The sequence below is a fragment of the Magallana gigas genome, chromosome 3 (assembly GCF_963853765.1).
Source record: "Magallana gigas chromosome 3, xbMagGiga1.1, whole genome shotgun sequence".
In the NCBI taxonomy this organism is placed as follows: Eukaryota; Metazoa; Mollusca; class Bivalvia; order Ostreida; family Ostreidae; genus Magallana; species Magallana gigas.
In genome coordinates this window covers 2,876,114-2,890,704 of record NC_088855.1, presented here as the reverse complement: position 1 = coordinate 2,890,704, position 14,591 = coordinate 2,876,114, and the positions used below count along the sequence as shown (strand labels likewise).

Genomic DNA, 14,591 nt, shown 5'->3' with positions numbered 1-14,591 from the left:
ATTTTGTTATCTAAAGGTGATTGAAAAAAAGTGAAAATTAGATCATTGCGAAAATTAAGGGATATACGGTAGCAGGCCCCAACTCCTGTTCTCCAAATAACTGTAAAGTCAATGTTCTTTTAAAAAAGAAAAATAATTATTGTGATTTAAAAAATTATAACATCATGATGGTAATTTGCCAGAAAGTTTTATTCAAGAAGAAATGAAGCTCAAACACAATTTTATTTTTATTTTTCATAGAAAAGCAAAACAGTTTGTATACCTTTAGAATTGATTTTCTATATATGTTATGTGTATATTCTGATTATATGGTTTTTTAATTGATTCTGGAGACGACTAGACGTGTCTATCCTCTGCATTAACCAGATAATTCCATTTTCCTTTCTTTCTTTTATATCATTATTATAGACATGTAAATATCTATAAATACTTACGGATCAAGTCCTTTTGTCACTACATAACAGTAGCATGCATGATAATTCTTCTAGGAAAATATATATTTACTCATTTACTTAGAAAGTTATTCTGCTTTACATTGCATGTTTATAGAAAGGACATTGTCTCGCTACAAGGAACTTCACTTTATTTCTATTTTTCTCTACATGTCTACCTATTCTTAACTGCTGTCCCAAAAGAGATTTCGCTGGGCAGAATTATTGTTTTGTTACTGTGAAATCATAAGTATATTTGTTGGTTCATTTTTAGTTGATTTCATGGGTACCCATCACCCAGGAATTTCAATCCTCAATGAATTTTGAATATTAGTCTTTGAGTCATAAAAATGAATTCATAAAATAACCTCCCAAAAAATGTTTATAAAATATTCAATCAATGAAAATTGTCCCCACCAATTTAAATGATTTCACAGTATATCAAAACTGATGTTATGGCAAGCAATGTCTTTACACATTGTTCATAGAATGAAGGCATGACATTTCCTTTTATAGTTTTTTATTCATGGATAATACTTAATGTTATCTTTTCACGGTTTAAATTTAAATTTCATGTTTCATAGAAATAACATCCAGAATCAAAAGTGAGTAAGCTTGTACTTGTCTCAATCAGACTTTCAGATCACGTATTTCATCACGGCGTGTTTTACGATTTGTTTCTCTCACGTAAACACAATACCTACTGACTGAGTACATCAAGGGTAAATTGTTGGCTCCAACAACATCAAATGCCATAATAACTCAATCAAATTTTGTTGCAACTGATTTTGATAAATTGTAATCAATTTTCTTTGACCCTTTACTTGCTGGTATAGTTTTTGGCTACTGGTGGAAGATTTTGAAAGTGAAATGATTTATATGGATGCACCTGACATTAATATTATAGTAGCACAGATTTGACACTTGCATATTGTGCACTATTTTAGGGTTCGCTACATGCAGGACTCTATGGATCGCAAGCTACTGGTTCGACTGATGAACACTTGGAAAGAGAAGTTCCAAATAAGAGTAAAGGAAAACTCAGCCCACAATCATTTCAGGTAAACTGTTAAACTATCTGTGTTTAGTAGTGTGTTTTCAGAGCCAATGTTATGTTTAAATTGAAGGTGTTTGACCTTGACATTTTGACCTTGATTTTGTGACCTTGATTACAGGAGGAGGGTCCTGACCCACACCCTGACTGCCTGGAGAATCTACACCCTGGACTCCAAGGAGAGACAGAAGAGGGATGAGATAGCCAGGTTATCTACTGTAGATCAATATTAATTGGGAGATCTTTCACAAGAATATTGTGCATCTATTTATGATACTGTACATAAATTTACTGTTTGTCATAAATGTTATATTCTTGTATAAGATTATACCCCTTTATGTTCTCATTCAAGAAAAAGTTTTGTTTCTTGGGTTGGGAGTCTCATATGTTAAGTTTTCGCATATAAGTGATTAACAATATTGTAAACACAGCTAGAAGATTAATGTTCAGATTCACAGTGAAACATTCTTTTATAAATTAAAAGAAGCCTTGATGTAACATTTGTGTTTATATTCTGACAGAAACCTGTACAATGAGAGGCTCCAGAGCAAGATGTTTACCTGTATGGTGATCCTGTACAGAAAGGTGCACCTGGCCAAGCTCCATCACAGGTAGGCACTGCAGTAGATTTACCTTGATGATATAACAAGCTCCATCACAGGTAGGCACTGCAGTAGATTTACCTTGATGATGTAACAAACTCCATCACAGGTAGGCACTGCAGTAGATTTACCTTGATGATATAACAAACTCCATCACAGGTAGGCACTGCAGTAGATTTACCTTGATGATATAACAAGCTCCATCACAGGTAGGCACTGCAGTAGATTTACCTGGATCTTCCAGCAAGATTTTCATAGAAAAAGATAGCAAAACATTGATATACTGTACAGTTGGAGTTGGTATCTACCATCTTGTCATGAAGTTAAGTACCAATAGAATCGTTCCATAGCATGAGTGAGGGTAATGACTGCAGAGTATCAATAAAACTTTTCCTTAGTGTGACAGTGAGTGAGGGGTAATGACTGCAGAGAAAAGAGTTGCAGTCTTAGATTGGGCTCTGTAGATCCTAGAAACCTCAAACCTTTACTTTGAGTTTGATTATTATATTTTAAAGAACTTTTCAAAATGATAATTCACATGTAATTATCAGCATCTTAGTACATTACATACACACAATTTATAACTGTCCTTAAAATGAGTGCATATGAATATACTAAATTGGCAATTGTGAGGCCATAGTAATGTAGGCGAACATTTCTTTAGTTACTTAACTGTCTAGCATGACAGAAATCACTGCTATATGTTTATTCTATCATTACTGTCTTAGAATGTCAGTGTTATATTGGTTATTGAGATTGTTGGTGTCCATTGATGGCTTTCAGGAATCAGTCCCTCCACAAGCTGTTACAGGAGTGGAAGCAGGCAGCCATGATAAGCCGCGAGGAGTACGACCAGAACTTGGCACAGAGCCAGGAACACTACCACAAGAACCAGCTCCGCCACTGCTTCTCCCACTGGCACGACCTTCTTCTGACAGAGAGAACAGTCACCGCCGCCAACCACAAACTTGTCAGGTACGTCTGCTGATTGTGGCAACTATCACTATGCAGCCAAATCATATGAAATGAAAACCATATCTATTTTGCATGAAATTTTTTATCACTTTATGTCAAAAGAAAATCAGATGAGATGAAACTGTTCATTGTGTTCATTGCATGAGTTGTTTATATGTTGATGGTTATGTTTGTATTCACTTCTTTATAATTCTGGGAATCTAATATCTTCTTGTATTACTTCAGAAATGCATTTGTGATTTGGAAGACAAGTTGGGAGCATCAGGTCCATTACCGAGAGGAGATCCATGCTCGCATCCGTCACAAGATCCTGTCCACATCACTGACGTGCTGGAGAGATAATGTGGCAGTCCTTAAGAAGCGCCGTGAGGCTGCTGTAGTGTACCTACAGCGTGTCCTGGTCAGACACAGCCTCCACGGTTGGCGAGACTACACCCAGCACAAAAAGCAACTCAGGTAAGCCCTGGGCTCATGAAAGAAAAGTCCCTGGCCTAAAAAAAAAAAACTTAGCTAAGTTTAGCTCAGGGCTGATACAACAAGGCTCAGGTAAGCCCAAGGCTCACAGTGGCTGTAACAAACATTGTCATCCTCATAATTCACCCCCACCAAGCCTTGATCAGTGTCTGAAGATTAAATGGAAATCATGGCATCTTCATCCTCATAATTCATCCCTACCAAGTCCCAGCTATTGTTGACGACCTAGAGAATCAGTGAAACCATTGCCTGCATGCTGAGTTTGAAATGTTTGTTATGACAACCTGCTCCAATGATTCCCGACATTTTGAGGCCCACCCAATGTTTCCTTTCCCTATAGGTTTAATGTTTGTAAATTAAAAATAATCAGTTGCATAAAAAAAAAATTGAGGAGTTGCATGAAATGAGCTTATGGTATTAATGAAAAAAAAAGTTTTCTAAAGTATTTGACAATTTAATATTTTTAGCTCTAAGATGGCATGCCTGAGGTAATGCTTTCCTGTAATTATGCTTGAGTTGAAATTTTGATCATTTTGCATTTTTGATTTGCATCCACTTTTAAGGGTTACTGGTTAGAAAAGACTTTGGTAAAACTAGTTTAAATTTGTAGAATATATCGTGATGAATTAAACAAGTGTGAAATAAGTTGACATTTCTTTTGATAATTTCTTGGTATTAAGTACCATGTAAGAGATAATTTTTAGCATATTACAGTAGATCTTGATACAACAGGGTAGAAAACAAAAATTCATTTAATTAACTGATTTGATTTTATTTACAAAAATTCCATTAAATAGATAGTACCAGTAAATGCATGCGTTTTATTATTGTTTATGTTTAGTTTGGAAATTATGTTAACATAACTTGTTTCATTACTGAGATTTTGTTTTTGGTCGGGTTGAGGTGGAGGTAATGAACAATTTGTCAGCTAATTATGTCATATCGTGTAACAACGTCATACCAACATTCAATCTGATCGCTAATGTTGTCATCTAATACTCGGCTTTGATTTAATATGATTTAAATATTTTATAAAATTGAATGTGAAATGATTAATGCTTGAACTAGATGTTTATGTGATGTGTTTTCATTCAGAACAATTCAGAGGAGTTTGACAAATCGCTTGAACATTAAAATACAACAGAGAGTTATGTCCCATTGGAAACACCAGGTGGAAGACAGGCTCAATTTACGGCGAGCTCAAACCTTCTGGTCTAACACTTGTGCCAGGTAGCTAACATGTTGATACACTAACCGCTCCTATTTATCGTCAGATTTTGCTGCATGCAGTTTTATTGCTAATGGAGTTTTATTAACATTTTTTCAAGATTAGCTGCAGAACTGTAGTTCTTTTAAGAAATATTTCTTATGAAAAGGGGAAGGGGTGGGGGCGCTACAGAGCTGCAGCTATTTCGAGAAAAGAAAATTATTAAATTTTTTTTGAGAATAAACTAGTAACAGAAATTTAATTTTGTTTTACAGTTAATTAGGTTAAATGGGACAAGTGATGGAACATAGTTTGTAGAATGATAATCATCATTAAAGTTAATCAACACATTTTAAATTTCATTTAACATTGACAATTGTATTTTGTGTGGGGAATATTTTCAGTTCAATTTATTTGTGTGACTAAATTATAGGAAGTCTGTTGTACAGTGGAAAAAGTTCTGCCACAAGAGGGCGTTACTACGACTGTTTAATGACACAGAACCAATCAGAAAACAAAACCTCCTTCAACGTAAGTAAATCTATTAGAACTCAACTTTCTGTTCCTTTTAAAAAAAAAATAATATTTTTATCATGTTGTTCTTGCATTGTGTGTCATTAAAATAAAAATTAATTTCCATGTTTTAGGAATGTTCCAGAAGTGGTTGAGCGTGAAGGATCGCATTGAGAGTGAGAACCAGGAGGTTGAGCAGACTCGCGGGATTCTCGAGCGCTCTCAGCTGGAGAGGTACTTCAGTCATTGGAAGGCCGAGACGTTACTACGGTTACGAGTCAGACCATTGGTCCAGCAAAGGCAGGCACTGCTGCTCACCGAGTGAGTCCACAAAACTCAGCAGGCAATGAGAGTGAAATATGTCTCTGTATGTTTTTATGAACACTCTTTATGATAATTTTTTTTTTAATTTTAGGTCATTTAAAGCTTGGCATTCTTTGGTGCAACAGAAAAAGAAATGTAGAGAGAACAATGCAGCCTTCCTCAAAACCAAACTCCAGAAGTCCTGGAAGACTTGGAGGTACAAGCGTGAGGTTTTATGTGAAAATAGCAATTATCACTAAACCCAATCAGATTATTGATTACAAAACTGATTATTTATATTTTGTTTAGGCGACAATTGGTGTTGCAAGCTGTTGAGAAGGATGTTAGGAAAAAAGCAAAGACGAGCTTTGTGAGGAAGTGTCTGAGAGGATGGAGGGAAGTCATTCAGAGGAAGAAGATGGCCGAACAGTTCCACAACCAGCAGCTGATGAAGCAGACGTTCAGCGATTGGCACTACAAGGCCATCAGACAGATGAAAGAGAGGCTAGCCACAAAGGAGGAACAGGTACGTAATATGATACTCTTCCGATTTTTTTATTATATTAGATCTCTGTTTTTCACCTGATTGAGTTGTGTGAAATACAATATGGCTTCTCGAATAAATATTGTTTAGGTCGCAGGCACCGCTGCATCGGCAAAAATGCTGACCAATTGATTTATTTGATTGGCATATTTAAAAGTGGAATAACAGATTTTTTTTTAATTTTTGTTAAAAAAAAAATGTAAATCTTGCCCAAAAAAGATAAATACCATTCTGTCACAATTGCACTTGGAAAATTTTGACCTGAGAAACTGGAATTTTTTTTTTGCTGAAATGCTGCATTTTACAAAATGTGTTTTTGTCTCATTGCAGGAATACAATAACTTCCTATTAAAGTCGTATTTCAACTTATGGTGGAGTAATGCCACACAGCAGAGGCGATACGAAAAGGACATTATAGAAAGAGCTGAGGAAAACAGAAAGTCCCAGCGTATTGACTCATCCTTCTGCTTCTGGCGCCATCACCTGAGGGCCACACTAGTCGCCAGGTAAATGTGTTACATAGAGGACACGGACATGTATTACAGGATAAATGTATTATTTTGCCATCTCTAATTAATCTTTTTTATTTTTACAAGATTTTAGAATTTAATTTGGTATGAAATTAAGATGTAGTTTTGTCATTCTATACTTTTTACATTATTAAGTTATTAAAGTTAAAACCTTTGGTATGTAAACTCAGTTTATTCCAATTTAGTCTTAAAATTATATTTTGTATGTTTCATCACCAGAAAACAATGGACAATGCATTGGTTTTACATTCTTAGCCTATCCGTATGCTTTTAAGGTATCACAAAAAGCAAAGAATATACAAAGAAAATGCATTCAAATCTAAAAACAGATGCTACTAACTTTTTGTGTTAAAGTCTTTTCAAGATGTATGTTTTTGAAACTGTATATCTGTGATTTCTACAGAGAGCACCAGAAGATGTTACAGCGTAAGCTGATGGTCCGGGTCGTCACGGAGTGGCGGGGGGTCGCTGACCGCTGTATGCAGAGAGCGGTCCACGAGTTTGCTGTCAGGATCGGACTACAGTCCCCCGAGGATTTCTCCGGAGAGGCGCTCAGTACGTCAGGAGACTCAGGTAAGCTGGACTCAATTTCTATGTACTTTAACTGAAGAATCAACTTTCTCAGATTTCATAGGTATTCTTCATCCACTAATTGCAACATTCAATTACTTATGAAACTTAGTCTTTATTCATGATTCATAAATTTAAAGTGAATCCAGAAATGTAGTGCCCACGGACCTGTAAAAATCAGGAAATCCATGAAAACTGGTCCGAATGAGTTTAATGATTTTAAGTCATGAAAAAGAAGCTACCATAGATCCAAATTTCACAATTATGACAAAGTTAGAGAAGAGTGATATTTTTATACATGATTACATAATAATGACAGAATTTGAGAAGATTTTGATATTTCCACAGAGAGTGCGGACAGGCTGCAGCTTCTGACAGACATGATCCTGGCCAGCGAGAACACGAGCGGTATCCACAGCCCTGTGGCTTCATCCACCCTGGGGACGCCCATGAAAAGGTATCAAATCTCAGATCTCATGTACGTGTATCTCCAAGAACGATAAATGGGAATACTCCCAGTTACAAATGCTTATACATGTATAATGGGAATACTTCACGATAAAGATGTTAGGGATGATAGAGGAATAGGATGCAGTGGATATCAAAGAATAAATAGTTTTATGATGCAGAGATTTTGCAAGGTCAAACAACATCAAAAATGTAATGACATTTCAATGAAGCTTCCTTTTATTTTAAGTATTTTGGATCCACCCAGAAAAAAGAGGTAGGTTTTTAGAAGCCAGACATGAGTCTTTTTACGGAGTGATTGTGGCTTCCTGTGCAGCATTGCATTCTGGGATTATCGATCATTTTGCATCGCTCCACATCCATCCCATCACTCTCTTACAAATTTTCACAAGCTGTGTTTCATTTTAACACGGCACCCTTGAACAAATCTGATAACAGCTTCTCTTGACTGAAACGAAAATGATTTTCTTCTTTTACATGTAGTTCAGCATAATCAAATGAAATCACCTTGTCATTTTACCTCCTGTCTTCCACACACCTAAAAAGTGATGAAGAATCTAAACACTAAAGCTATAACAAATCACCAATTTTTACTTGTTAACGATCCACTTGAAATCATTTGATTTACAGTTATTAATTTTGTTGAGACAAGTCATCTTCTTTTCTTTTATTATGAATCAAAATGACATTAGCATAGCATGGCCACTGTATGCTGTTGTGTTTTGAGATATATTATGCTATATAAGCTAAGTAATTTGCATGGCTGGCTCTAAAATGCCAAATGATTTTAATAAAGATTTCTACATGTATTTAGCAATCAATCAGTTGAATGATTAAAATGCTGATCAGTAGGTAAAGTAAGGGTGTCTTGTTTCTTTTGTTAGACTTTTCTCTCCTGCTCTGAGTCGAGTCAGCCTTGACCTTGACCGATCTATCCCTGAGATGGACCTCAAACCCACTTTAGCGAATACGAGCTTCATTGACGCCAGATTTGAGATGGAGCAGGCTGTTAAGACAGAGAGGATGAAGGTCTGTGCATCAACTTCTAATCATTAAACTGTAACAGCATAATCGCAATGATTTAGAACCGCGTTTTTAATCAACTAACTTAATACTGTTCTCATTTTTTTTCGTTCTTCGCATTGCATTAAATGTATCAGTCAATCTTTGTTCTGAACTTTGATTTTGTTTGCGTTACATTAAATGTGTCATAAGATAATTGGAATAATGCTTATGTCTATCTTCAGACTTTAGTGACCACAGCTGTGAATAGAATTCAGTTCTGGCCAGTCAGCATTATGTTCGAGAGTTGGCGAGACTACACCCTCCACCAGAGGGAGCTGAATTCCCTGTGTAAACAGGCTGTGGAGGTCGTACAGAGGCTGCAGGTCAAGTCGGCATTCCGCGCGTGGAGAGAACTGTACCATAGGGAGACTCAGTGCAGACAGTTTAGGGTAGGCGCTCAGTGACCACTGTCATCAACATTTCATAAAAAATACTCAACTCAGTTCTCAGCTCAAATCATTAAAAGATAAGCAGATATTTGAAGCCACTTCTCAGACTTAAGGCTGAATATTGACTTGAGGAAAGTTGGTGATGGAGGGTCCAGAAGGAGAGTACTAGTGGATTAATTGAATTGATTTATGTGTAGATGTATCTATTGATAGATTTTATTTGTAAGTGTTGATTTACATGTGTGTGTTTGGGTTTTACAGGAGGAATGCCTGAAAAGACATGTGTTTGAAGCACTGCAAGAAAACAAGAGAATCATGAAGCACAAGAAGCAGTTATCTGCTCTTGCTCATGGGTATCGCTCACTTACCGTGTTCAGAAGGATTTTCCCTGTCTGGTTTGAGAAGGTAACTTCATTGCTGGGCTTTCTGTCCTTTTGTTGGTGTGTGTCACTACACTTTGTCTGTTTGTCTTTTATAAAGCCTAAATTGTGAATGTCTTTCAAACTTTCATTAAATAAGTATAAGAGCAAGTTACCACGGTAAATTGTGTCAGTATAAGTTCCAGATCAATTTGTAGTTTTTTCAAAATACTTTATAGAATGTGAAATCTCCTTGTCATATTTTGTAAGACTTGTCCGCTTGATTTAGGCTCAGGAGCTCAAACACACTCGTAGTGTGGTCCACATTTGGAACACGAGAACAGAAGAGGAGCAGGCCTTACTTCCTGTGGAAGATACCCTCCATAATCGCCTCAAGATGAAGACGCTTCGTAAATGTCTGGCTGTGTGGCGCCTCAAGTTTCTACAGATAGACAGACTGAGGAGAACGTATCACAAAATCATACAGCGAAGGTAGGGCATACTGCTACATGTGTATGGGAGCTCTGTTGTACGAACAGAGTAGTTTATAATTCAAGATTTCTGTTATTATTTACATGTATATATCTTTCATTTGTCAAATGAAGGTTTTCTCTGTTAAATACATACAAATGATTACTCTGTTTAAACACAGGTTCTTTGAGGTATGGAAGGAGTGGGCACAAAGAAAAGCTCAGCTAAGGAGGGACAGCCAGGAGTTCAGCAACCAAAGAATACAGTCTTGGGTAAAGATGGATGCGATATATTTTCATGATAAAAATGATGTACAGTTGAAGCTCCTAGTGGTTTACTGTAATTATAATATCGCAAACAACTGTTTGATTTGCAGGCTTTCCAAACCTGGAGAATCCGCCAGCTACAAATGACGGTCATTGAACAAAAGGTCAAGGTTACTCAGGCCCAAAACATGCGACAGTTGATACAGAGCTGGCATTACTGGGCAAAAGGTACTGTAGCTTTGTATTTTGGCACAATGCTCTAGCTCTCCATTGTAGCTTTACACTGTTACAGTAGCTCAACACTTTATGCTTCTTATTAATATAGCTTGATATGCATACTAGTGTATCAATGTTAGAATTGTTGTAATGGCTATAAATATGTGTTTAAACAGAGAACAAGAAGAGGAAACTGACCAGTCTGATTGTGACGGAGACCTCACGGAGGAACCTTGTGGCCCGGACATTCGTGACCTGGAGGGAGCAGACCGAGAAATGTCAGCTGATCGCCAGGCGGTGTCAGCGGAGACTGATGATCAGGTAAGTCCGAGTTTTACAAAGTAACTCAAACCTTTTAAGTCTCGCAGGATGAATCTTGATATGCAAAATTTATACAAATCCATTAATATCAAACAATTTCAGTTATTTGCACTATGGTATGTTTGACTGTTATTGACTCAGAGTTAGTTAGCAGTTATGAATATGGTCGTAAGTCTTAAGTTCTGCTGTAAAACACATTGTATTGTTTTGTGATTTCAGAATTGTAAGAGAATGGCAGGAAGTGACCGTCTGGAAGAGAGAGATGAAGAAGAAAGCTCTGTCTTTCCAAGTCAAGTCCTACACCCGACAGGTAAATTCAGTGGTGTATCAGTATTATACACTAAAAAACAATGTAATGATACATCAAGCCTATACCGAACAGCTTGTTCACTGCCTTATCTGACATTATATAAATAGTGCCTGTTTGGGAGGGTAACTGTTGAAGCGGAGGTTGACATTGGTTTTGGAGGGGTGTCAATTTCAACAGTTACCCTCCCAAACAGGCACTATTTATTTTATTATACTTAATGTCTTATTTTTAAAGAAAATTTTACTGCTTTTATACAGAAATGAAGTGAATTCTACGGCAAACCGTACGCGCATAATTTACGCGCATGTAACAATCCGTTGTGTTACCCGTTGCCAAGTGTGGTGCTAATGCTGAGGGTAATAGAACGGATTACCAACTGCGTCTAAACCAATCAGAGTTCAGTATTTAACATGAAAGTATAATAAAGAAAAATAATACAGTATAATTTATATATACTGAGGCTGAGGGCAACATTGAGCCACCAAGGAACAAAACGTTGCCAATGCAAAACGTTTTGAACACAGATTTTAATAACCTTTTTCTGGTGCTTTTGTACAAGCCTGTGGTGTTTTGACATGTGTAGAGATGTTTGTACCTGTTGTTTGTATTTCAGGTGATAAGACTGTTCAAAGTCTGGCAGTGTCGATACTTGGAATGTGTGCAGCAGCACGAGGAGCATGAAGCATACATAAGGAGGCGTGTAGTGGAGTATGGAAGGCATTGGAAGAAGCAGGCCCAGAAAGCCAGGGGCAGACAACTGCAGCAGGTGTTCAGAAACAGACAGGTAAGGAAATTAAAAGAGCAGAAAGAAATGCAAAAGAGTTTATAATAAAAAAGTAGGATAAAAAGTCTAGTTCCTAATGGATTATATTAATATACCTTTATTGAGATGGCCTTTACACATGTATGTCACACAGTTGATTAACTTGATTAACGTATGTAAGTTGTCACAACAGGTTGCCTCATGTTTTGCCAAGTGGAAGTACGGCTACGAGAGGAATGTAGAGAGAGAGAACCAGCTGAACAAGTACATTGTCCGCAAGAACCGGGCCATGCTAGGGACGTACCTGGACAACTGGAAGATAAAACTCCTGTCCAATAATGCCTCCCGACACTTCAATGTCAAACTACTAGGCACCTTCTTCAGTGAATGGCACACCTTTGCTTCAGGTAAATAGAGTGATTTCTTTTTTGATTGGCCATAGTTAATTTTGTTACATGTGATATTTCAGTAAATTTAAAAAAAAAAAAAAAAATTACCGGTAATTTAGAAACCCTTTTACTGACAATTGTGTGACTATCCTGTGATCACGTAGCTGATAACATTGATAGATGGGGTTTAACTTTTATCCCGTCTGATTATGTCATCCTGTCTGAACAGAGTCGAAGCAGAGACGTCAGAGCTGTGCCGTGTATCAGCGAGCCCTGGAGCAGCGTAACCTCAAGTCCTACTTCAGTTATTGGTTTAGCCTGACCCAGGTCCAGAACGATATCAAGAAGCACTGCCACCTCAAGTTACAGATCAGGTAATCTCAAGTTATAGATTTAGTAACCTGTTACATATAAGCTAACTTTTAAAAACTGATCTGGTTACAAATCTGGTAGGTAACCTCATATTGCAGAGCAGATTACCTCAAATTACAGATTAAGTAACCTGAAATTATGATTCTGGTAACCTCAAAATACAGAGCAGGTAGTCTCAACTTAAAATTAAATAAATGAAAAATACAGGTAACATTATGCCCATGAGATCTTATTCAGTTGTTTTTATTTAGCTTAGCAATGTGTTCAGGTTTTGAATTTTTCATCAATATTCTGTTTACAGGGTGCTACGAGAGTGGCATATATATGCACGGCGACGTCGCCAACTTGCTACTCTGGGATCGCTTTTAAAGAAACATGTAGAGACAAATGTATTGCGGAGGGCCTGGTACACCATGAAGGTGCAGGCGGATTACTGTCAGAATCTGAGCGAAACCGCTAACAAGGTCAGACAACTTTAAGGACAACTGTGTTAATAATGAAAACAATATTTTCTACATGTTAAAATCATAGTGAAAACTGCACATCTGAAATGCATCTAGATCTTCAATTCAAAGCTTTACTTGAGTTTGGTCTTTGATTTAATCTTGTGTTGGTTTGCAGGTGCTTATGGAGAAAAATATGAGGTGCGTGCAGCGGGCACTGTCAGTCTGGAGGGAACAGCTGAACCGTATTGTCGCCGGGCGCTGCTACCACCACCTCCTGGCCAGGAGGACGGCCAGACAGTGGAGGGGGTTTGTAGAGAGAAAGAAAGAAGAACGGGAAATTGAGAGACAGAAGAATGAGAAAGCCATCGCTCACCATAACAAACATCTCTGGTAAGAAACAAATCAAGAATCTCTTTGTCAGGTGACAATGCTAAAGTGTGGAAGAATATCATTGTATTAATTGCTCTACTTTTTTTTTTTACAGTAAATTGGCCTTCAGAGCACTTCATAATGAGGTCAAGGTCAAACTACAGCTGGAGAGACACAAACTGCGGCTACAAGTGAAGTATGGCGGGATCTGGAAGCACCGAGTGGACCTGATGTATACTGCCATCTGTGTGGTCAGTGCATCGTACTCCCTTATATCATTTACTTGTTAATGGTTACTTTTTGTTTTGAATGACAGCTGTAGTAAATTTATGCCCAAGTTCTGCTTTATTACGTATCATTTTACATGACTATTAAAATAGTCAGATGAAAAGTCTGTACCTGTAAATGTAACTTTTTTCTAACATTTTGTACAATGTGCATTCACAGGCACCAAAGGTTGGTAATCCAATTCTGCAGAATCTCACAATAATCTGTCTATAGCTACAAAATTAGTTTGCACTGGTTTTGAGGAACTTTTCTGTTATGAAAATTAATTATGTATTTGTCCTTTTCCTAAAATGTAAAACTAATTGTCACCATTAGGGTTTTACACACTGTCAAGGTTTTTAAGTTAAATATTGCAGTAGTGGTATAATGATTTACTGCAGAAGTTTCTGATTGCAGTGAATTATTTTAGGCATGAAATATTGTTTTTCTGTTGGCTTAAAAGAAGAAGAATCCCATGCACTCATATTTTTATTTGGACCCTACATGTATATTTGTTTGAATTTTTTTTTTTTACATGTATTGTATATATAATTTGTCTGTTTAACCAAAAGACTTTTAATAAGGCACTATCTCTTTTGGGGATTTTTATTTCCACCTATCAATGCCAGCATTCCCAATTTACCCAAACATTCTTATACATATATATTTTTCTACAAATGTGTACTCATAAATCACATTACTTAATTCCTTTTTTAAAATAAATAAAACTTTACATACAGTTTCAATAAGTGTGATTTTGTTGATCTGTAGGAGGAGGAGAGACTAACGGAACAGTCGTGGAACATATGGAGGATAGCATTCGCAAAGAGAAAAGCCGCTAGAAAAGTGGCAGCCTACAACGAGAGGCAGATTCTCTCACAGGTACAGTACAACTCAATCAAGTCCAAACATGGACC

The 14,591-nt window shown here is 36.9% G+C and overlaps 1 protein-coding gene across 11 annotated transcripts in view; it reads left to right on the top strand.

The window, feature by feature from the left end:
• The window catches only part of LOC105345698 (uncharacterized), a 31,164-nt gene that overhangs the window by 15,794 nt on the left and 779 nt on the right, over window positions 1-14,591 (top strand). For 7 of the 11 annotated variants that reach the window (XM_066078075.1, XM_066078076.1, XM_066078074.1 and 4 more), the window contains 31 exons: window positions 1,016-1,036; window positions 1,379-1,492; window positions 1,607-1,693; window positions 2,007-2,096; window positions 2,871-3,062; window positions 3,288-3,518; window positions 4,004-4,024; window positions 4,632-4,766; window positions 5,177-5,274; window positions 5,391-5,577; window positions 5,672-5,776; window positions 5,869-6,085; window positions 6,434-6,609; window positions 7,037-7,206; window positions 7,552-7,660; window positions 7,901-7,927; window positions 8,556-8,700; window positions 8,919-9,125; window positions 9,387-9,530; window positions 9,774-9,976; window positions 10,137-10,227; window positions 10,332-10,449; window positions 10,614-10,758; window positions 10,978-11,068; window positions 11,682-11,852; window positions 12,025-12,238; window positions 12,450-12,594; window positions 12,894-13,056; window positions 13,214-13,428; window positions 13,523-13,658; window positions 14,446-14,556. In XM_066078075.1, the coding sequence (XP_065934147.1) occupies window positions 1,016-1,036; window positions 1,379-1,492; window positions 1,607-1,693; window positions 2,007-2,096; window positions 2,871-3,062; window positions 3,288-3,518; window positions 4,004-4,024; window positions 4,632-4,766; window positions 5,177-5,274; window positions 5,391-5,577; window positions 5,672-5,776; window positions 5,869-6,085; window positions 6,434-6,609; window positions 7,037-7,206; window positions 7,552-7,660; window positions 7,901-7,927; window positions 8,556-8,700; window positions 8,919-9,125; window positions 9,387-9,530; window positions 9,774-9,976; window positions 10,137-10,227; window positions 10,332-10,449; window positions 10,614-10,758; window positions 10,978-11,068; window positions 11,682-11,852; window positions 12,025-12,238; window positions 12,450-12,594; window positions 12,894-13,056; window positions 13,214-13,428; window positions 13,523-13,658; window positions 14,446-14,556 (4,279 nt within the window). The remainder of the gene's footprint in view (window positions 1-1,015; window positions 1,037-1,378; window positions 1,493-1,606; window positions 1,694-2,006; window positions 2,097-2,870; window positions 3,063-3,287; window positions 3,519-4,003; window positions 4,025-4,631; window positions 4,767-5,176; window positions 5,275-5,390; window positions 5,578-5,671; window positions 5,777-5,868; window positions 6,086-6,433; window positions 6,610-7,036; window positions 7,207-7,551; window positions 7,661-7,900; window positions 7,928-8,555; window positions 8,701-8,918; window positions 9,126-9,386; window positions 9,531-9,773; window positions 9,977-10,136; window positions 10,228-10,331; window positions 10,450-10,613; window positions 10,759-10,977; window positions 11,069-11,681; window positions 11,853-12,024; window positions 12,239-12,449; window positions 12,595-12,893; window positions 13,057-13,213; window positions 13,429-13,522; window positions 13,659-14,445; window positions 14,557-14,591) is intronic. The other 4 variants (XM_066078081.1, XM_066078080.1, XM_066078082.1 and 1 more) reach the window with 4 other exon arrangements.